Source organism: Pongo pygmaeus, chromosome 3 (genome assembly GCF_028885625.2).
Source record: "Pongo pygmaeus isolate AG05252 chromosome 3, NHGRI_mPonPyg2-v2.0_pri, whole genome shotgun sequence".
In the NCBI taxonomy this organism is placed as follows: domain Eukaryota; kingdom Metazoa; phylum Chordata; class Mammalia; order Primates; family Hominidae; genus Pongo; species Pongo pygmaeus.
In genome coordinates, this window is record NC_072376.2 from 131193361 (window position 1) to 131217316 (window position 23956).

The following is a 23956-nucleotide window of genomic DNA, read 5'->3' on the forward strand; positions in this document are numbered from 1 at the left end:
CATGGCAAAACCCCGTCTCTACTAAAAATACAAAAATTAGCTGGGCATGTTGGCAGGTGCCTGTAATTCCAGCTACTCAGGAGGATGAGGCAGCAGAATCACTTGAACCTAGGAGGCAGAGGTTGCAATGAGTCAAGATCGTGCCATTGTACTCCAGCCTGGGTGACAGAAGGAGACTCCATCAAAAAAAAAAGAAAAAAAAGGAAGGAAGGAAGGAAGGAAAGAAGGACTGACTCAGGGTTGACCCAAATAACAAATAAATGTGGAGTATTGCAAAAAAATCCCATTTTTCAGGTAAAAGAAAATGCTGAAGTTTTATGTTTTATAGAAGTAGAAAAACTTAAGGGAGGCAGGCATTTGCTTTTAACCCCTGAATTGTTAAAACACTCCAGTTTGTTAACTAATTCTTTGAATAACCTGAATTTACATTCTCTAAATGTGAGCCTATTTGTGGAGCTTCAAGGTCCCATACTAAAAATATGAACTTTTATTTACTTCTCTATTCATCGAACATCTTTCAAGTGCCTGTAAGTGCCAGTCACTACACTAGAAAAATGCGGACATATAGGCAAACTAGAGCTGTACCCTGCCCTCTCCATGAGCCCCTGGGGCCTGGCAAAATCAATACATTATAGGTCCAAGACCCAGACTTGCTTGAGGAGGTTTTCAAAGCCTAAACTGTTCCAGATACAAAAGACTTCTAGGAAGGTAGGGCAGGTTTAAGAAGCTAAAATTTCTGCTCTTTTGTGTGATTTTTGAAGCCTTTTTCAGAACAAGCAAGTTTGAGTCAAGCTTGGACCAAATAAGATACCACTAGACACTTGAAATAATCTTAGCACTCCTGGAACCAGTGTGAGCTTCTACATAAGAAGCATCCTGAAAGTTGGCACTCTCTGTAAATAGAATGTACACCAGAACAAATAGCACATCAAACCTTCCAGAAATTTTTGTATATCTCTTTCTCCCTAAAAGGGTGCCAGAATTACATGTCACCAACAAGCCAATTCCAGACAACATAAAAGGATTTCTTTACTGCTCTGAATCTCAAGATATCACTGTGTTGCACCAGCTAAGCTTTGCAATATGTTAACAACTGGAATCCTACCAGAAGCTTTATCATGTTTGAGGATATGATCTCAGTCAAAAATCTATGAACATCTCATGTGATCTTTTGGTCAAAAGAAAACAAGACACTGTAAAAAAAAACAGGTCACTGCATGAATATTAATGACTTTTTTATTCAGTAATTATTGAACTACCTTGTCTTGGTAGCCCAGTGTGATAATGGCTTATGAATTGAAGGGGGTAGCAATGGAGGCTGAGAATCCCTAGAAGCTATATTTTTAGTCACTTTAAAAAATCCCTTTTCTTCTACAGAATGTTCCTTAGTGCTTCAGAAATATTTCTTATCATATGCTGAATTAGTTATATTTGACAACTTTTATTCAGGTGGAACACTAAATGAAATCCTACATTTCAGTGCTTGAACCTATAGATATCCCTGTGTTCATCCTGCTGGTAATTTGAATTCTCTCTACCCATGAGGATATAGAACATAACCTTGGGAAATTTGTTAGAGTTTTCTATTTGGAATGTACATACTTTTTAAACTTCTCTTACAATTATTCTAAAGAGGAACATAAGTGGCTCTATATGAGAAAAATTAAGCAAATTAGCAATATTTATACCAGATATACTCTGCGTCTTTGACACTATGTGATTAAACATAACACCGGCACAATACATTTGTGGAAAAGAAATTATTTCACTTGCAATAAAGTAAAAAATATTTTCTCTAAATCCTTTTAAAATGTCTGAACTGAACATATCATCTGTTTTAATACAATTTTCTTTTTGAGTACTTGAATTTTTCTCTGTACAGTGTTTCTATATTGAGACACATTTGATATACTTAGGTCGATCACTGTTGCAGTTTGATCACTCTGTGTCTACATTTTTGTTATCGCTTATCTTTTTTTCCTGATATTAAGCAAAACATAAAGAAAATGTACTTAGAAAAACATCTTCCAAACACATTATTAGTGTTCTAGATATTTTTCTCTTGCTAACTATAGAGGACAAATGCTGTAAAGAAAAAGGCTTTTATTTAGGAAACACGTGAATTTGTGGGACACTTTTACCATCTTTGGTCACCAGAATATGAGTATAAACCAGAATCTTATTTTGAGAAAAATATTCCTTTTCTAGGTATATGGATTTCTTCCCAGTCCCATCTAATGTCACCACCGACTTTTTGTTTGAGAAGAGTGCCAATTACTTCCACTCAGAGGAAGCCCCTAAAAGAGCTGCTTCTCTGGTTCCCAAAGCCAAGATTATCACCATTCTCATTGACCCTTCAGACCGAGCATACTCCTGGTACCAGGTAAGGAAAATGCAAATAAAATCCAACAGGGAGAAGTGGAGTATGGACAATGGAGCATTGTTTTTAGCAATACCCACTACCTCAGGTTTTCACAAAAGAGATTTGCTAGTTGTTTGATATCTACAGAAAAATGGACAAGTTTTTCTTGATTTCCATTGAGAAATTTCCTCCACTAAGTTTTTGTTCTTATTTTATTAACTTAATTAAGTTAATAAAATGTATTAATGCAATAAAAGAAACTAAATTAAAATATAACAAAATATTATGTACTTTTTTATATCTCTGCTTCTATATATCTGCATTTTAAAGGTAATAATTTAAAATCATTATTTTTTCATCTAATACTTGTGTACTCTATAGTCAGATAGCAACAATTTCAGACATTGAGGGTTATACAGTCTCCATTGCAACTCTACCATTGTATTTCAAAAGTAGCCATAGACAATATGTAAATGCATAAGCATTCCTGTGTTCCAATAAAACTTTACTGAATAGGCAGTAGGCCATAGATTGCTGACCCTGGCTCTAAAACAGCTTAAATAACTGCTTGTACTAAAGAAACAGCTTAGTGGCAAAACTAATATATATAAGAATCTTTAGGCTGGGCATGGTGGCTCATGCCTGTAATCCAAGCATTTTGGAAGGTGGGAAGATTGTTTGAGCCCAGGAGTTCAGGTTGGAAGATTGTTTGAGCCCAGGAGTTCAAGACCAGCCTGGGCAACATAGGGAGACTCTGTCTCTACAAATAAAGAAAATTAGCCAGGCATGGTGGCACACACGTGTGGTCCCAGCTACTTGGAAGGCTAAAGTGGGAGAATTGCCTGAGCCTGGGAGGTTGGGGCTGCAGTGAGCTGGGATTGCACCATGTACTGTAGCCTAGGTGACAGAGGGAGATTCTGTCGAAAGAAAGAAAGAGAGAGAGAGACAGAAAGAAAGAAAGAGAGAGAGAAAGAAAGAAAGAGAGAAAGAAAGAAAGAAAGAAAGAAAGAAAGAAAGAAAGAAAGAAAAAGAAAGAGAAATTCTACATCCCTGAGAGCCTAACATGTCTAAATGTTTCTTATATACTCATTGCCATTGTTTTCTGATGTTGGTTAGAACCTTGCACAGAAACGATCACTTCGAAATAATTTAACAAACTCTAGTAATAATATATATATATCTAATACACTTTTAATAAATCATTGCAAATAGGAAACAATCTTTTAAAACTTGTTTCGGTGACAGTTTAACCACCAGTTGGAAGGGTTTCATATGAAGCAGTCAAAATTAACATAAGAACATAGTAAAATTAATAGAGTCAATGTCTTTAGTCTCTAGGACCCTTAGTTCTCATTTCTCAGTTTTGTAACTTAAAAAATGCTTTCCTATTGTTCATGTGTTTATCTGTTCATCAAGTAATTTTAATGACTACCATGTGCAAAGTTTTGTTCTAAGTGTGATTTGAAAAATAAATGTGATGCTATACTTGAAATTGTTTTCAGCCTAATTGGAGAAATATGTATAAACAATCATATAAATTAGAAAGTAATAAGCGATTGACATACAGACTCCTTCGGAATGACAAAGCCCACCTGACAAAGACCACCTGGGAAAGGATAGATTTATTCATGGCTGTCGCAGAGAAGCCCAAATACCAGAACCATGGGGCACTTTCTTAAATAAGGGAAAGATATGTAAGGGGATAAATTTAGGTAAAATTAAAATGAAGAAGTGTTATCATAGGTGCAAAGCAGAGCTGTGTAAAGGAGTTATCATCAGGTCAGTGCTGAAAAGCAGACTGAGGGTCCTATTTTCTTGGAAACGAAAATGTTAAGACAAATGCGGGACGTTCTATGTACAAAAACCTCTAATCTGAAATCTGCAAGTAGGCTGGATATATGACTGCTTCCCTGTGTTAAAGTGACCCACATAGCTTAGATCCTCCCTACAAGAGTGGGATGTTCCATTCTTACTGATTTGATTTAAAACAGCTAAGTTCTTGACAATCATAATATTAGAGAATAAAGTTGCTCATTACTGAGTCCTTTTGCTACTTAACAAAAGCAGTTTTTGAAGTTCACAAGAGGAAGAACAGATTGTTGGAAAAGGTTTTGTGGCAGGAACATAGTAGGGAAAGGTCATAAAAGCAGATGAAATCTTAGATAGGCATTTTGATAATAAGCTGAAAAATAGCGAGTGGAGACATCCTGGAAAGCTAAGATCCATAAAAATCCACAATTCTATACTAATCATTCATGCCAAACCTGAAGCCATCTTTTAAATCAAAACATACAGCAAACTGCAAATTGCCTGATTTGATTTTGCAACTTTTACCTTTTCCACCAAGTATCTGGAGAAAAGAGGAATAAGCCTTAATTGACTCCAAGAAAAAGAAGAAAGTTGGAGCTTGGCAACCATTTAGTCCCTGAAAAATAGAGAATTTACAAAAAAAGAAGGCTTTAAGGCTGCAAGCTAACAAAATGTCCTAAATATCACAAATAAATCACGGTGGCAAAATGCAGGCCTTAACAAAGTCTAGTAGAGTTTGTAGTCCAGTTATTTGAATCTCAATTGCCAAAAATTTGCTATTCAACTAAATGAGGTAAACATCCACAAACTCACCACTAAGCCTGAATATTTATTGGCCAATTTAAAGAAAAGGTGATTTCCTCAAACCCATGGGCCTAAGCCTGAGCCATTATGAAACACTTTCCTATTTGGATTGCTGCTTTCTGCATTTTCTGCACAATAAATGATTCTGATTCACCGCAAAGGTTACCATTAGATAAAATAATCTTGGCTTTTAGATACCAGGGAATGTATGACAAAAGCTGTGGATTTCAGATAATGTACATGTCAGACTTTCTAGTACTTTCTTCATTTAAAAGAGCTGATAGGCCTTTTCTAATCTAAAACTGCATTACTAGATGGAGCAAAACTATTTGGCAGAGATAGTAGGGTGCTTGTCTATTATAGATATTCACTGGACACTATAAATGGTTTGCTTATGAGCTGGAAAGAGGGCATTAACACAGCTTTCAAAAGTTTACTTTCACAATAAAATACGTACACTAAGGAAACAACTCAGTAATGCTGGTGAAGGAATCCTATCAATAAGAATTCAACTTCTACCAGATAAATTCTCAAAAATTTACTCCCATAAGTATCATAACTTTAAATCCTGATGCTCCAAGCAAACATTTTCTTCCTTTACTAATTTCAAAATAGATAACTCTCCAGCAGTGAAGCACTTCTTTCTTTAGCTTTGAGACTTGTCACAAAGATTGGTTTTTAATTATTTATGCCTATGTTTCAGATTACTTTAATTATCCACCTTTTCATCATAGCATCAGAGATCACATGAAGACCCTGCAGCTCTGAAGTTTAGCTTCTACGAAGTGATCTCAGCAGGGCCCCGTGCACCCTCAGAGCTCAGAGCCTTGCAGAAGAGATGTTTGGTCCCGGGGTGGTATGCCAGCCACATCGAGAGATGGCTTGTTTATTTCCCCCCATTTCAGGTATGGAGTAATAAGGATTTACATCATGTTAGAATCTCATTAAGTTGATGACTTTGCCTTAAGGTTAAGAAAATTTTCAATTGGTAAACTATTACTAGTTTTTCCTCTTTAGTTGTAAATAATGAGGCTGTGGCAAAGAGAAATAGGCAGAAGTAGAAAAACTTCAATTTTCTAAGAGTATTTCAGGATAATTCTCCCTGCTCTATTTGCTGTGCATACCTTTCCTGATTGTAAAAAGCTTCGAAAGTTTTAGATCCGATTCTTATCCTGAGAATAAAGTTTGAAAGAGAACCTCTTAACCAAATAAGACAAATAATGTTTTGCTTAATTAAGTGCCATTATTTCCTTTTTGAACCACCTTGCTGAATTTTTGATAAGTCCTATGTTTTTCTCAGCCCCTTGAATTTCTTCTGCCTGGCATCAACCTAGATTGCAAAATCAGCCCCTCATGGGATCATGTAAGCAATCCAGTCACATCAGACATGGTATATACCTGTGAGTCTAGAGCCATGCTGTCCAGTATGACAGCCACTACCACATATGGCAATTTTAATTTATATTAAAATCAAATAAAATGAAAAGTTCAGTTCCTTAGTTGCCTTAGCCACATTTTAAGTGCTCAATAGCTAAATGTTAGACCCAGCAGCTATAGAACATGTTCATCATCACAGAAAGTTCTATTGAACAGTGCTGGTCTAGGCTAAACAGAAATATCAGAGAAGAGGTATGGATAGACAAGACCTGCTTTGCAGGCTTTGTGGCCTTTAATCCTGGTCTCCTCTCATCTTGCTGGGTCCACCCTCCTTGGCATAACAAGCAACTTCTTCTCCTTAGTTTCTTGAGGAACTTTGTCCATGTTCAGGTTTCCTGAGAGTCTAACCTTATTCTCCATATGGATTATCGAAATACTTCTTCAGCCCTTACAGTGCTATTCCTGAAAGGAATTGTGAGGAATGACATGTTCTCTGTCAGATTACATCTGAGTTTATTATAACCTTTCTTCTTTTCTATTGTACTTTCCAGCTTGAATGACAGGATCATTGCTTTGTCTGTTTTGAAAGTTGGTTTCCATTTGTGATTTTCTCGTCACTTTTCTAAGCTCTCTTGGTCTTTCAACTGCCTTTTTTGTTTTCATAGTGTGACTTCTTAGACTGCAAACCTGAGTGTACTTAATTGGTGTGATTTATTTCTTATTCCAGGTCATTAATGAGGATGACCTGGATTCTATGTAACATCAGTGCATGCAATTCTACTCAGGACAGTGTCTCTCACTGAATGAGTTCAGAGTGCAGAAATTTTTCATTATACAGTTTACATGTCTTTTTTCAATGTGCATTTTTTTATTTGATAATTTAGTTGCTAATTATTGATGGGCAACAACTAAGAACTGATCCTGCTACAGTGATGGATGAAGTACAGAAGTTTCTAGGAGTCTTGCCTCATTATAATTACTCAGAAGCTTTAACGTAAGTTTATATTCTAATTAGTTTATTGACATTTCAGCAGAGAATTGATTTCAAAGAAATTGCAGTTTGGTCATACAACTGTCAGGTTACTTGTTCCTTATATACTGGTTATTTTTCAATTTGACATTAACCACCAAAAAAAAAAAAAAAAAAAAAAAAAAAAAAAAAAAACCATTTCAACAGTGTAACACAGAAATGTCCTAAATCCTGTGTTCATTCCTAATTGTACAAAGATTTCCCTGAAAAGAAAGTAGAGAAATAAAACAGTGGTAAATCTTAAAAACAAACCACAAACCTTAAAAGAAGTTATCTGAAATAAGTTCGTAAAGCCTGAGCCTATTTAACAGGCAATATGGGGCCTCTTGGAAGTATGAACAGGTGAGTAACTATGTAGTTTAGGAACTGACTCTTCTCTCATTTGTGTAATTTTCAGAAACAATGTCATACAGCAAAAAATAGTCCATAGGTGATTGAATAAGCAGAGAGAGATGTACTATTATCACACCTAAACAAACATCCTTTTTTATTTTTTATTTTTTGCATCTTTGTCTTTATCCACTATTTGACCCTGTCATCTCTCCTTCAGAGTCCTCAGCAGTTAAAGCACTGGTTTGATTTTTCTGTTTGTTTGTATGGTTTTTTGCTGGTTTCCTCTGATTTTCTTAGGTAACTGACTCTGTAAGGTCCATGACCAGGGACCAGTAAGGAACTAGGGCTGAAGAAGGCAGTCACTCTCGGAGGTGTGCCCATGCCTGAGACTCAGTGCTGTGTCCTAGGTGCCTCTCTTACATCACCCTAGTGCTGACTCCGGACTTCACTTAGCATTTTTGAAGAAGACCTCTACCTTACTGTGTCCATTTAGAATAGTTGGCAATCAGATTTAGGAGAATTATATTTGTTCCTACCACACGTGTAGAGCAACTGGAAGATACTGAGTTGGATTGGGTCATGGACCTGACTTGTACCATAAGTTGGGTTTGTTTTTTTTTTTATTACATGGACTGAGCCTTAAAAAAACTGAAAAAGACTATCATGAAATTTTTCCATTGTGTTTTTCAGTATAAAACGTAGTTCCACAGATCAAGTAGTTTTCCCTTTTTTTTTTTTTTTGTACTCTTTAATATCAATTTAGAAAGTGAGAGGCAGGTTTCCTTTACGTTTCAACAAACTTTGCAGGAAAAAAAAAAGATTAGCAGAAAAACATCAAATACTGCTTATATCTCCTACAAATCAAATATAGAGACACGTAAGGGAGGCATTTTGGTGTAGAGGACAAAGGAGTAGGTGGAACTCTGCAGTTTTGAGCTTCCTTCCTAAGAGTCATTTATACTTTGCTGTTATTATTAACCTTCTGACCTCTGTGTTTTCTATACTATGAGTACTGTCAGAGTTTTGTAGAGCTTCGTTCAAGTACTAACACAGACACTGGCCTTAGGTATTTAACATTCAACTTGACCTTAAAGAAAGCTGAGTGATTTCAGTTTGCACTTAAAAATTCAAGACCATTTTCTGTTCTGTATCTTTTTAAGCATCTCTTAGAAAAGAAAGCTTTTATTTTCTAAACAGTTTTCTATTTCAAGTTAGGTTATCTGTGGGTCTTTTTTATGGAGTATGTAGCAAAGCATTGTATTTCAGAAAAAAAGAAGTACAGTATTCCATAAAGACAGAGTTGCTTTTTCTTATGGGATGGTCCTTGACCTGCATGCTGTGTATTTGTCCCCTCTGCAGCCAGCTCAGCAGCAAGCTTTTTATTCATCTTCACTGCTGAGAAAAGGCAGTGTGAACTTAAGAGAATATCAAAGCAACATACTATATACAAAGAACTGTAGTCCGTTTGCACCTGGGCTGTGTCTAGCTAAAATTACTGATTATATGATTCTCTAACCTGGTTGGGGGCTCAGTGGGTGAAATAGCAAGATAAGATATGTGTAGTCCCTGAAACCACAGTTTCTGTTCCAGCAGTGCCACCCAGGCTCTCACCCTGCAGGTGGAGATACTGTGTTTCCATTCCATTTATTTTTATATTTTCTTGTCAATCATCAATTGGCCTGACACACCTTGTAAAACCTGGCAGTGCACTAGTTATAGAATATTTGGAAGTTTCATGTCATTGTCTTGGGTCTAAATTGATCATCCTTCACCCTATGCCCTTTGTAGTTGTTTATCTGAAAGCTGTCTTCACAATTTAGCTACTCCTGTTAGAGTAACTATACTGATAGCTGTTTCTGTAGTGCTTTGGAAATACTGAGGATGACTACAGGTACAAAATATATATCATCAGAAATGCCATTTATACCAGTTTGTATACTTTGTACACTTTGGTATTGCTTCTTATTTTTTCTTCTTGTTTTCCTGCTGGTGATAATGACGACTATCTCATTGGTGCTTAAAAATTTTTTTTTTCTCATTGGAAGTCCTCTAAGGATATAGTAAACTGTAAACCAATATGAATTCTCAACTAACTACATAAATCTAGTGCTTTGCATGTAGTAGAATAAATGAATGAAGCAAGGTCTATACAAATGTTTTAGTATGCAATCTTGGCATGAAAGAGTACTCCAATTTAAGAGATCTCTAAACTTATTATCTTCCATATAGCAAATTTCAGCATCAAAACTATTTTCAAGAAGAATCACAATAAGTCCCCAATGTCAAGATTCTTGTTTATTCTTTTCCACAGTGCTAAATAAAGCGTTCAAGACTCCTAAAGATATACAAAGTCACTGAAGAATCAGTGATGTCTTAAAATGACTTAGTACTGTTATAATGGGTGTTAAATGACATATTTAATGTTAAATAATCTGATTTTCTCAGTGATTGTGTGAATGAAATAAGCAAAATAAGCTTTAAAAATATAAATAAGAACTTTCTCATTCAATCAAGTAAATTATAATTTACAACTCTTGTTCCACATACCCTTAATCCTAAATGGGATTAATATATTAACATTACTTTAGTTTTTGTGTTACATGTTATATAGTGTTTTGAAGCAATCATTTGAAATAAGACAGGAAAAACAACGCTTAGCATGGAATTGTACTAATTTGTATACACTAAAATGAAAAATATGAACTTTTAGTTTTGCCATGAATACATCTATTCACAATAATACCTAGCCATCAATGCCAATGACAGATGTCTTCATGTTTAGAAATACTAGTTAGCTAAATACCTGAACCTGGCATCTTTATGTCTCAGTCAGTTAACCTATTTGTCAAGATGAATGAAACCAGACTATGTTATATGAATTTTTAGTACTAATTTACTTTGAAAACGTCAATAAATGGGCAATGAGAAGTTGAAAGCCGAGAGTTGAGTATAGTTGTTTGTTTGTTTTGTGGATAAAGGTTAGCTAAGTCATGAAGGACTGAAGCTGCTTCAAAATTCAGAAGGACTTCAATAGCCTTTTAATATAACTTCCTTGGCAACCAAATTTATATTGCCCAGGAATTGTTTTCCTACCCACTGTAGATAAATTTTGGTACAAATGTACTACATTAAAACTTTCTTATTAGCAAATTATAGTAGCCATAGTAACTAAAATCTGCTGGTTCTCTGGATGGCATGAAAGAACACCTAGAAACGCTGAGTAGAGAAAAGAAAAAAATAGTCTATTCTAATTTCTTATTATAAATTTTTAAGTGGTTGTAACAGTTCAAAATAAATATACATTTATATATCCTATACATATCTCTCTCTTCATAAAAACACAGTGTGATACATACAATTAGCTCCATCTTTTCAGATTAAAAAAAAACTGGGGCACAGGAAAGTTAAGCCAAAGGTCACTCAGCAAGTAAGTTGAGGAGGCAGGACTGAAACTCAATCATTTTTCTCTGGAACCTACACTGCCAACCTGTTAAGCTCTTCATATTGGCACAGGATGTTAGAACCACAGAAAAACAACACTGTGAATTTTTAATAGTGAATAGCATATTAACAGGAAGTGCTTCCTTAAAAAGAACTAGAACCTTAAAATGAGCTATGGAAGTTGTTTCAGATTTTATTATGAATAAAATCCATTTCCAGGTGCACTGGATGTCCCTTTTCTTCATAAATATGTAATCATAAAGATATGCAAATTAAAATAACATTGAAATACCACTACATACCCATTAAAATGGCTATAATCCAAAAGACAATACCAACTTACTGTATTAGTCCATTCTCACGCTGCTATGAAGAAATGCCCGAGACTAGGTAATTTATAAAGAAACGAGATTTAGGTTGGGTGGGGTGGCTGACACCTGTAATCCCAGCACTTTGCGAGGCCGTGGCAGATGGGTCACCTGAGGTCAGGAGTTCAAGACCAGCCTGGTCAACATGGAGAAACTCGTCTCTACTAAAAACTCAAAAAATTAGCCGGGCATGGTGGCAGGCACCTGTAGTCCCAGCTACTTGGGAGGCTGAGGCAGGAGAATCACTTGAACCTGGGAGGTGGAGGTTGCAGTGAGCCAAGATTGTGCCATTGCACTCCAACCTGGGCAACAAGAGCAAAACTCCATAAAAAAAAAAAAAAAAAAAAAGAGAGAGAGAAAAAAGAAAAAGAAAAGAAGTTTAATTGACTCACAGTTTTACATGGCTGGGAAGGCCTCAGGAAACTTACAGTTATGGCAGAAACCAACTCTTCACAAGGAGGCAGAAGAGAGAATGAGTGCCAGCAGCGGAAATGCCAGATGCTTATAAAACCATCAGATCTTATGAGAACTTATTCACTATCACAAGAGAAACTGCCCCAATGATTCAGTTACCTCCACCTGGTCCCGCCCTTGACACGTGGGGATTATTACAATCCAAGGTGAGATTTGGGTGCAGATACAGAGCCAAACCATATCACAAATGTTGGCAAATATGTGGAGAAACTAGAATCCTCATATACTGCTAATGGTAATGCATAATATATGGCCACTTTGGAAAGCAATTTTGCAGTTTCTTAAAAACTAAACAGAATCTCACTCAACAATCCAATTTCACTTCTAGGAATCTACCCCAGAATAAATGAAAACCTAAGTCCATAAAAGCTAGTAAGGGAATGATAGCATTATTCATAATAGCTAAAAACTAGAAACAATACAAATGTCCGTCAACTGGTGAATGGATTTGTTATATCCACACACCAGGGGGGTTAAAAAAAAAAAAAAAAAAGGAATGTCCAGAAAACACAAATGCAGAGTTAGAAAAGGTTTATCTGGCCGGGCATGGTGACTCATTGCTGTAATCCCAGCACTTTGGGAGGCCGAGGAAGGCAGATCACCTGAGGTCAGGAGTTCGAGACCAGCTTGGCCAACGTGGTGAAACCCCAGTTCTACTAAAAATACTAAAATTAGCTGGGCGTGGTGGCGCACGCTTTTAATCCCAGCTACTCCGGAGGCTGAGGCAGGAGAATTGCTTGAACCCAGGAGGTGGAGGTTGCAGTGAGCCAAGATTGCGCCACTGCAATCCAGCCTGGGTGACAAGAGTGAAACTCTGTCTAAAAAAAAATGAAAGAAATAAAGAAAGAAAGACTTTATCTGGAACTAGGTATGACAGCAGGGATTGACTGCAATGGGCTGCAAAAATAGGGGTTTTGGAAGGATAGTGGAAATGTTCTAAAACCGGATTGTGGTGATAATTGTACAACTATATAAACTCGCTAAATAGTGCTGAATTGTATATTTAACAATATGTAAATAATACCTAAAAAAAGTTGTTAAAATAAAATGCATATCAGTAAAATGATTCCTTAAATCATAAACGTGTTTGCCAGAAGAGAACTGATTTTAAAAAACTGCTATGCCTATCCTATATTAGTAATATCTAAATGATGGTATTTTGATTTTGAAATTTACTGAATTGCTATTTTCATTTCAGTATTCACCCATAGAAATGGTTTTTCGATGTAAAGGCATTTCAGACATACTTTAGTCTTCTAAGTGTAATCTGAATGTTTTGTATGATTAACCCGCACGAGGGTAGAAATAAAGTCATTTTTTCATTAATATAAAAATGTCAGCCAGGCACTGTGGCTCACGCCTGTAATCCTAACACTTTAAGAGGTCGAGGCAGGTGGATCACCTGAGGTCAGGAGTTCAAGACCAGCCTAACCAATATGGTGGAACCCCATCTCTACTAAAAATACAAAAATTGGCCGGGCGTGGTGGCGCACACCTGTAACCCCAGCAACTCGGGAGGCTGAGGCAGGAGAATTGCTTGAACCCAGCAGGTTGAGGTTGCAGTGAGCCAAGATCACACCACTTCACTCCAGCCTGGGTGAAAGAGCAAAACTCTATCTCGAAAAAAAGAAAAAAAAAAGTCACTGTTTAGAGGTTGAATTATTGGAGAATCTTGGTGCCCCTGCCCACAAGTCTTTTACAGTTATTTCTAAACATCCCAGATGATATGCCATACAAGCTTAAGAACCATTCTTACCCATTCTTGTTTTACTCTTTAAATCAACAAAATTTTATTGAATAACTATTATGTGCATGACTCTGGAGACACAACGATGAACAAAGTATCCCCACTTCCAGGTTAGGGTAGCCCTAGAAGTGGACACTAAACAATATATGAACACTTCCTCCAAAATGTTCCCTACCTGAAGGCCTCGAAAGGGGGGCCCCAGCCATGACAAATGGTTGCCAGTGCTTACATAAAAAGATAGTTTCCTTGATGTTCCACCAGACTTCAGAGAAACACTGCTGCTTTCGAATAGATGTGGGGAGATTTTCTCCATCTTCTATTAGACTTCTTCATTTGGGGTCTGAAATAGTATTACTTGTGTCCCAAACTCATAAGACCTTCAATGAACAGCAGTCCCTTCATGTATGATGGTTCTCTATGAAGGACCAGACCCAGTCCCTCAGGCCATTGGGTAAATAAACATGCTTTCCCTTCTAGCTTCTCCTTCTCATTTTCATCCTGACACACTTATACCATTGCCTATGAGGGTATGCATACAGATGCCTAGGCTAGGTGCCAGCTACACACACAATTTTTTTTTCTCAGTGAAGCCCAGCATGACACCTGCTGCATAAGATCTAATTAATTCACTGACATAAAAGAAAAACCTATTTTTCTTTTGATTATTAATTTTAGCATGTGTGGAGTTCAGTGTTTCTTAGAAAAACTTTCTCTCAGAAGACTACTCATTTTAATACACAGCATATGTATGTTCCAGTTACGTTATCTACAGAAAGGTATATTAGCAAAAAGTAATAGCTGCTCTGGATTCTGAATTTTGATCACTTGAATACTTAAAATGAGTCAGAATTCAATTTTGGAAAATTGCTGATAGCAAAATGTTAATGAAAAATATTACATCAATCACAGACTTCCAGAAATGTTGCATTAGAGTTTCCCAAAGGCTTTCATGTACAGATTATTTAAATAATACAGTCTTTATTAATGATCTCTTTGTAATTCTGAATATAGCACTAATTTATTCAGTTGCCTTACTGATTCAAACAAGAATATAAACAGCATGAAAACATAAAGTGTTGTGTCCTGATCTGACACAATTGTTCTAATAATGATGAGAAACCAGGCTTTACATAAATGGAATGTGATTATTCTCTCTAATACACAAAGTCATACAGAGGCAGAAATCTAGGTTTGCATTCTTTTCTTAGGGCTAGAGTTATAAATTCTACAAGATTAACTACATATAGACTACAGCCTCACGTACACACACACACACACATTAGATCACACTACCATTTTAAGTGCTTTGTTAATATATAATTTACATATAATCACCCATTGTCATTGTGCAGTTCAATGAATACAAATGTATACAGTTGTATATACCACTAGAATCAAGATATAGAACAAAAAGGTATAATCCAAAAAGTTTAATCATGCTCCACTGTAGTCAACACTTTCTACTCACCTTGACCCCTGGGAATCATCAAGCTACTTTCTTTCACTTAGCATAATGATTTTGAGTTTCCTCTATGTTGCTACATCTATCAGGAGTCAATTCTTTTTTATTGTTATATATTACTCCATTTTATGGATGTACCACAATTTGTTTATCCTTTCACCGGTTGATGGACATGAGTAATTTGTATTTTTTGGCTATCAGGAACAAAGCTACTGTGAACAGTTGTGTGGACATACATTTGCATTGCCTTCAAGTAAAAACCTAGAAATGGGGTTGGTGGGTCATATAGTAGTTATGTATTTTAATTTCTAAGAAACTTTACAAAGAGTCTGTAATATTTTTAATTTCTGCCAACAATTCTATTTGTTCCACGTCTTTGCCAACACAGGATATTTTTAAAATCAGTCATTCTACTGAGTGTACAGTGCTATTTCATTTGTAATTTTAATTTGTATTTCCTTAAGGATGAATGATGTTCAGCAAATTTTCATTTGTTCATTGACCATTCATTCATATGTGTTCTTTGGTGAAGTGTCTGTTCCAATCTTTTTTTTTTTTTTTTTGAGATGGAGTTTCACTCTTGTTGCCCAGGCTGGAGTGCAATGGCACAAACTCGGCTCACCGCAACCTCCACCTCCCAGGTTCAAGTGATTCTCCTGCCTCAGCCTCCTAAGTAGCTGGGATTACAGGCATGCACCACCCATGCCCAGCTAATTTTGTATCTTTAGTAGAGACAGGGTTTCTCCATGTTGGTCAGGCTGGTCTTGAACTTCCGACCTCAGCTGATCCGCCCACCTCAGCCTCCCAAAGTGCTGAGATTATAGGCGTGAGCCATTGCATCCAGCCTGTTCCAATCTTTTATGCAGTTTTTATTGATATTTTTATCTTTCATAGTGAGTTATATATTCCAAATACAAGTTCTGTATTAGATGTATTTTTTACAAATGTTTTCTCCCAGTCTTTCATTTTCTTAAGTGTCTTTATGACAGCAAAATTTTAAATTTTGATAAATTCAAAATTATCATTATTTTTCCCTTATGGTTCATCCTAAGAAATCTTTGCCTAACCCAAGTTTGCAAAATTTTCTGGGTTTTTTCCCTATGTTTTCTTTCAGAATTTTTATAATTTTAGCTATAAATTTTTTATTTATTTACTTTATTTTATTTATTTTATTTTATTTTTTTGAGACAGAGTCTTGTTTTGTCGCCCAGGCTGGAGTGCAGTGGCACAATCTCGGCTCACTGCAAGCTCCGCCACCTGGGTTCACGCCATTCTCCTGCCTCAGCTTCCCAAGTAGCTGGGACTACAGGCACCTGCCACCACGCCTGGCTAATTTTTTGTATTTTTAGTAGAGATGGGATTTCACTGTGTTAGCCAGGAAGGTCTTGATCTCCTGACCTCATGATCTGCCCGCCTCGGCCTTATAATTTTAGTTACAAATTTTTAAGTTTTTAGCTTAAATTTTTATAGTTTAAGTTTAGCTCAATAATACATTTCAAGTTAATTTTTATATACAACATGAGGTAAGGGTCAATGTTCAGCTTTTTCATATAGATACCCAATTTTTCTTGTGAAATTTAAAGGACTAGTCCTTTCCCATTGACTTACCTTGGCAGCTATTTTTTGAAAATCAGTTGACTGTAGATGTGAAGATTTATTTCTGAACTCTTCATTTTGTTCCACTGATCCATCAGTCCACTGATGCCAACACCATACAATCTTCATTACTGTAGAATTAGAGTAAATCTTGAAATTAAATAGTATGAGATCTCCAACTTTGCTCTTTGTTTTCAAATTGTTTTAGCTTGTCTACTTCCTTTACATTTTTAAATGTACTTTAGAATAATCTTCTGTTTCTACTTAAAATATAGTCCACTGGAGTTTTGATAGGAATCATCCTGAATCTATAGATAAATTTGGAGAGACTTGGTATTTTAAAAGTATCTAGTCTTCTGATTTATGAGCATGGTATAGCTCCCTTTTTTTCTAAAACTTATCTTAACAAAGTTTTGTAGTCTTAAGTGTGCAGCCATTGCACATATTTTTTGTAAACTGTCACCCTAGATATTTCAGGTTTTCGCATTATAATTTTAAGCAAAATGTTGGAAGTAGCATTCCTAGAAGTAGAACAGATTAAAGGCAAAAGAAAAACGTTATCTGAAATAATTCTAATTGAGAAGAAAAATGGCAATATAATTATTGAATAACAAAAGCTATGTAAAGGAATTATCATTGCTATTACATTCACTTTTATATCTGAGCATACAAATTAGTGCTTTATTTACAGTGAATAATAATATAAAACCTACTTGGAGACCAGTAAAAAAGAAAAGGCCCTGAACCTAAAATCAGCAGGCCTAGACTTGAGTCATGACTTGAATATTGAAGAAGTGTATAGTACAAGGTAAATAAACCTTGACAAACATTTTCTCCCTTCTCATTTTGTGTTCAACTAATACTTGGCAAATGTTCACAAAAGCCAAACAGCATGCTAAATGCTATAAAATGGGAAGAATCCTTCACACCATATCCTTTAGTGTTAAAATGAAACCTCAAATGAGAAAGAGTTATATGAAATATTTTGGTAAGATAAAATGTACATTTTAATGTGCTATTATTATTTATTATAATTATGGCATAAAAAGTTCATTTAGGCTGGGCACAGTGGCTCACGCCTGTAATCCCAGCACTTTGGGAGGCTGAGACAGGCAGATCACCTGAGGTCAGGAGTTTGAGACCAGCCTGACCAACATGGAGAAACTCCATCTCTACTAAAAATACAAAAATTAGCTGGGCGTGGTGGCACATGCCTGTAATTCTAGCTACTTGGGAAGCTGAGGCAGGAGAATCACTTGAACCCGGGAGGTGGAGGTTGTGGCGAGCTGAGATTGTGCCATTGCACTCCAGCCTGGGCAACAAGACCGAGACTCCTTCTCAAAAAAAAAAAAAGAAAAAAATTCATTTATAGGTGCTATTACTTTAATACAGAGCTCATACCAAAAGAAGAAAGTAGCTCTGAAGAAAATTAAATGGATTATAGCTAGAGAATCCTAAAAATAATCACTCCATGATACACTGAAACCTTTTCTCTTCTATTACCTTCTAGTTGTATGATACAAGCAGCATCTAAATCCATAGACATGGAAGAAGACTGACTTGTTTTTAAACCCTACAAAGAAAAAGAATGACTTGTTTTTAAACCCTAAAAAAAATTTGAATATTTATGCATTTTTTTCCTTCCAGACGAAGGAAGTAGCCTTATTAATTTCTATTAATAGGAGATGTGCTGACAATTTTTCTGTTAGGAACCTGGCAAACTCACAAATATGACAGATGAACTCAGAATTTAGAAGTATGCCAAAAGACTTTATGCAAAGGAATATAGTAAAAAATAATTCAGTTTCTCTGGTTATAGATTGTTATCCAAATATAATATTTATGTATTGGTCACTATATCATATGTATTGGTCACCATATCATATAAATTGGTTGGAAAATGATATTCTGGGTTTTTTGTGTGTATTTTTTATTTTTTTAGGTTTGACTCTCATAAAGGTTTCTGGTGTCAGTTACTGGAAGAAGGTAAAACAAAATGCCTTGGAAAGAGCAAAGGAAGAAAATACCCTCCAATGGATTCTGATGTAAGCATAGAGCTTAAAAATACAAACTAAATCAGCAAAATGGTAACCAATAATATCATCTATTTTCTTAAAAAACTAGTTAAAGTCAAAATTCAGCCTTTCTAAAAATTAAAAGTGCCATTTCAATTTCAGTACAGGTAGGTTGCTTGTTTTGATTTTACCCACAATATATTATTATCTGTCATGCGAGAATAAAGGAAAACAACAGAATTCGACGTTCTGAATAAGAACAAAGAGATAATATCTTATTCCAAAAAGAATGATACCTGCAGAAAAATTTTAGTATAAATGTTAACTGAAACCAAGACAGGAAATATATCCATTGGAAAGTGAAAATAGGACCAAGATTTCTATTTTTGGCCGAGTGTGGCGGCTCATGCCTGTAATCCCAGCATTTTGGAAGGCCGAGGTGGGTGGATGGATCACTTGAGGTCAGGAGTTCGAGACCAGCCTGGCCAACATTATAAAACCCCATCTCTACTAAAAATACAAAAAAAAATTAGCTGGGCATGGTGGCAGGCACCTGTAATCTCAACTACTCAGGAGGCTGAGGCAGGAGGATCGCTTGAACACAAGAGGCAGAGGTCACAATGAGCCCAGATTGCACCATTGCACTCTAGCCTGGGCAGCAAGAGTGAAACTCCAACTCAAAAAAAAAAAATTCTATTTTTTTCACTGCCTGAGTCATTCTGTTGTAGTAAGTGTGCCCTGGGCAGTAATATAAGTTACTGATATAATATACTAAGTTTTTAGCTGTTAATATGCTAATAAAATGAAAGAAGCAATGTATTTCCCAACATCTAACATACTAGCAGATAATTTAGGCTTTGGGGAATGTAGACACACACTTTGCAGTATATATTCAGCACTTTCTGTTTATTCTATTCAGAATGGCGACATGGTGATCACTTAATGCTACAGTTTTCTCCATTTCTATACCCCACATTTTTACTTTAATGCTTACTTGACATATATTAAGATTTGCTAATAATATTTTTATTTATTATTAGTCTAGTTAGTAGCTTCAATATAAGCATGCAAGTAGATTTTGATTTGTAAATTTTTTTTAGCTCTCAGAAATTAAAATATGATTTGGGATTTTTCCCCCACAATACATTACATTAACTGAGAACCCTAAGATGGTCTGAGGATCCTAAGGTGGGCTAAACTTATTTGAATACTTTAACAAAAGCTTGAGGACTATTTTTTGTGCCTTGCCTGATGGATGCAGGGTCTGTCCTCAATAAACTCATAATTAAATCACATACAGAAGAGAGAGAGAGTTTCTGTTGTTTTGATAAACAAACTGCATTTTCAGAACTCCAATTTTCTTTGGCTGATTATGAGCACTTTGAAAACAACCCTTCTTTTCCCAAAAGAAATTGACATACAATTTCTATAGTATTTCAAGAAAGTAATATAAAATATATCGTATGCATTTATGTCAAAGCTATTTCCCTGTAAATTTATTAAAGCTAAAATATTTAAGAGACACTGCAGAATATCTTTCTTAGCATTTTATTTTACTCTGGTCTAACACAGACCTTTTTAAATTTGGTGGTAGAGAAAGATAAGAAAAACACAACTTTTCAGGATATGCTTTCTTCTCAACAAGGTTACTGAGTAATCCATATTGGGTTTATTTAATGGCGTGGCTGATTTTGTGAAAATAATGTCCACAAAGCAGGTAAGAGTAAAGAGGTCTTCACAGAGGTAATGAAAATACAAATGTGTAGGAGGGATTAGAGTGGGCAGTACTGTCACCACGCCATTTGCCTCTTCCTAGTAAGAAAAATGCCAGTACCCAAAACCGTCAGTAAAATATCATAGCATGTGCTAAATAAATAGTCCACATGCTTAATAGAAATTTTAATCCAGATCTGGTATACTTGATACTTATTTCAAAGTGTATGAAATGTAGTGTAGTCAAAGTGTATGAAATGTAATAAACAAAATAAAATGGACTTTTCCTCCTCTCCACTTAGAGCAGGACATTTCTGTCAAGCTACTATCGAGATCACAATGTGGAACTCTCAAAGCTGCTGCACAAACTAGGTCAGCCTCTTCCATCCTGGCTGAGACAGGAGCTGCAGAAAGTAAGATAGCACTGAGCGAAAACTTGAGACTTCATCGTCCATGTAGAACACATCTTTTCCAAAGCTTCCAGAAGCTACCAAAAGGCAGTTGAAAAATATACCTCTTCAAATGAGAAAAAAGAACAGTTTCTTCCATGTGCTGGCATATGGATGATTAGAAAAAAAGAAAAAGTATGTGTTACAAGCCTTGAGGCCTGTGGCCTTTCTCTTAACCCATATCTGAGCCTGTGGGATTATTGTAGACTACTGTGCACTCATGTGGAAGTCAATTGCAACCAACATAAATATCAAACACAAATGCAGAACTGTTCCATTTCATAGTAATATTTACACTTTTATGTATCAACTAAGATTGTGTCTCTGTAGGTTTTTAGACCACTGTTTGCCTGTATGATGTTTTCTTATTATTTTATTCTATAAAGTGTCCTATGAAACAAGAAGCAAAATAAACATCACAATGTAGCATAAAATGTCAAAAGCATAGCACCCATGAAAAATGCTTGACAAAATTTAAATCCACTTAAGTATTTAGAAATAATTGTAAATTATAATTTGTGCTAGATCAGAGTGGAAAGGTTATATATGAGCGTTATCTGCACCAAAAAAAAATAAGTGCTATAGCAAAAGTGATTTTTTCATATACATAGTCTAGTGAATATATGTAAAAATTACTAACTCTTCCATCACAACGTAATTGTTATACTGAAATATATACTGTAAAGCTGTTGGATGGTAAATAGAAACACACCGAGTACACCGAAACAGTAAACAACAATGTAAAGTGTACTGACTGAATCCTCCAAAGGGGAGAAATTGTAGGGGTCTAAAAACGTATCATCGAGAATTCTGTGTCCACTTGCTGTAAGCTGTGAATCTATCCCAGTAGTCCTCACTAGTTCTACAGAAATGCATGCCTAGAGTCTGAGGTATGTGTCATCTCCAGAAACAGGTTGACTTTTAAATGTGAATAGCTTTTCTTTAATGCTCCCCAAAACAAAACCTATTAAACTAAAACTAAAAACAGTTTCCCTAGATGATGTGGTTAGGCTATTTACATTTAGGTTATTAAAAAATTGCATTTTCCCAGATAGTTCGAATTAAAATTATGTAATGTAGTAGAGATTTATAACAAAAAACAAATTAATATATTATTTGTAATCTAATGTTTGCAATACTTTTGATATAAGGCAAAGAAACATAAGCAGAGCAGAGGCCCATTTTTGAAAATATTTCACCCATCACTCTGGTGGAAGATAACAGATCATAGGTACAATTAAGGATTAGCTACTATATTAAATGCAGGAAGTACAAAGATGAGCAAGTCATGCTCTTGAAATATATTTACATTTAAATTGTAAATAATATATATGGTTAATAAAGTTTCCAGAAAAGAAAAGAATACATCATACTTATTTTCCTGTTAATATTTACTTAATTTTTTTTTGAGGGGGGGACAGAGTCTCACTATGTCACCCAGGCTGGAATGCAATGGTGTGATCTCAGCTCACTGCAACCTCTGCCTCCTGGGTTCAAGTGATTCTCCTGCCTCAGCCTCCTGAGTAGCTGGGATTACAACCATGCACCACCACACCCGGGTAATTTTTGTATTTTTAGTAGCGACAGGGTTTCACCATGTTGGCTAGGCTAATCTTGAACTCCTGACCTCATGATCCACCCAGCTCGGCCTCTCAAAGTGCTGAGATTACAAGCGTGAGCCACCATGCCCGGACTACTTAATTTTTAAATGTACTGTACATATACATAAAATTTAAGTAGTAAATTAATTCCCTGCTATGATTACAAGCTTTTATAAAATATTATCAAAGGTATGATTAGAAAAAAAGAGAGGAAAACCTATAGTAAAAATATTTTCATTGTCATTTTAATGGGTAAAACTATCAATTACTAATTAGAAAACAAATTGTGAGATCCACTTACTATAAAATTTTAAATGTACATTATAATTACTTTTTAAAAGTGTCATGTACTTAAAGAATATGCTAATTTTTAAATATACTATTAGCAGAAAAAATTGGAAAAATCACCAATTTTTAAGACTCTTGACTCTAAAAGCAAAATCAAAGTCATTTGGACAAATATGGGAAACACAGTCTTCATGCTTACTGCTGTCTTTTACAGCAGCACATGCCAGACATGCTAGGAAAATTACTATAGTCTTCCATCTCCACCAACTTAACAAAACTGGCTTAGGAAAGTTAAACATAATGAGAATAGGCCCCAGCAGTTATATACGGTGTCATGTTTTCATTTGGCAACAACATTTATTCTAATAAAAAAAAAAGAAAAGAAAAACTGATACATTTATGCTTTAATGGTAAGATATACATTTGAACTGCTAAGCAAAGCTGCTAATGGCATATTTTGTTTAGGTAAATCCAGTTGACTGAACACCTCATCCTTTTAAATAGATGTCAAATACATACTCCGTGTTTGTATAAAGACAGGAGAAAAACGAAGAGATCTTGCCAAAATTTATTCATTCACAAGTACATGTATTACGCTAGCTAGAGCAGCAAACCTGTGAAAGGATTTTTGACCACTCAATGTGTCTTGAAGACAGCATTAAATTCTGGAGGACATGCATACTTTCCACATTATATACTCCAACTGGTTAATATGCTAATCTGAAAGTAACATAAATACATATGAGAGAATAATAAGAGATAATCTGATTTAAAACTAGCTTTGTATAGAATTCCCTTTTTCATTGTTTAAAATATGAAACTTCCTCAGGAAGAAATGAAATGGTTATTTCAATGTTTATAGCTGTAATATTCTTCTCATTCACATTGAATGAAAATTACTGGAAACATCTTTTTCTCTGAGTTTTTTAAAATAAAAAACCTGGATATAATTCTGATAGTAGCATGGTACCTCATATGTACAACAATAAACTGATAGGAAAATGAAGAGTTTGGACCTGGTGATTTTAGGTAATCAGTAGGTATTTTATTGTTTTGGCCTGGGGGTGAGTAGGAGGTGGTTACGGAA

At 35.4% G+C, this 23956-nt stretch overlaps 1 protein-coding gene across 3 annotated transcripts in view; it reads left to right on the forward strand.

Annotated features, from left to right (window-relative positions):
- LOC129035728 (bifunctional heparan sulfate N-deacetylase/N-sulfotransferase 3) overlaps positions 1-23956 on the forward strand; it is a 224059-nt gene that overhangs the window by 194553 nt on the left and 5550 nt on the right. The window contains exons 10-14 of one of the 3 annotated variants that reach the window (XM_054486497.2): positions 2209-2383; positions 5710-5880; positions 7237-7346; positions 18746-18848; positions 20834-23825. In XM_054486497.2, coding sequence (XP_054342472.1) covers positions 2209-2383; positions 5710-5880; positions 7237-7346; positions 18746-18848; positions 20834-20953 — 679 coding nt within the window. In that variant the 3' untranslated portion in view covers positions 20954-23825. Of the gene's footprint in view, positions 1-2208; positions 2384-5709; positions 5881-7236; positions 7347-18745; positions 18849-20833; positions 23826-23956 lie in introns of those variants that run through there. The other 2 variants (XM_063664055.1, XM_063664056.1) reach the window with 2 other exon arrangements.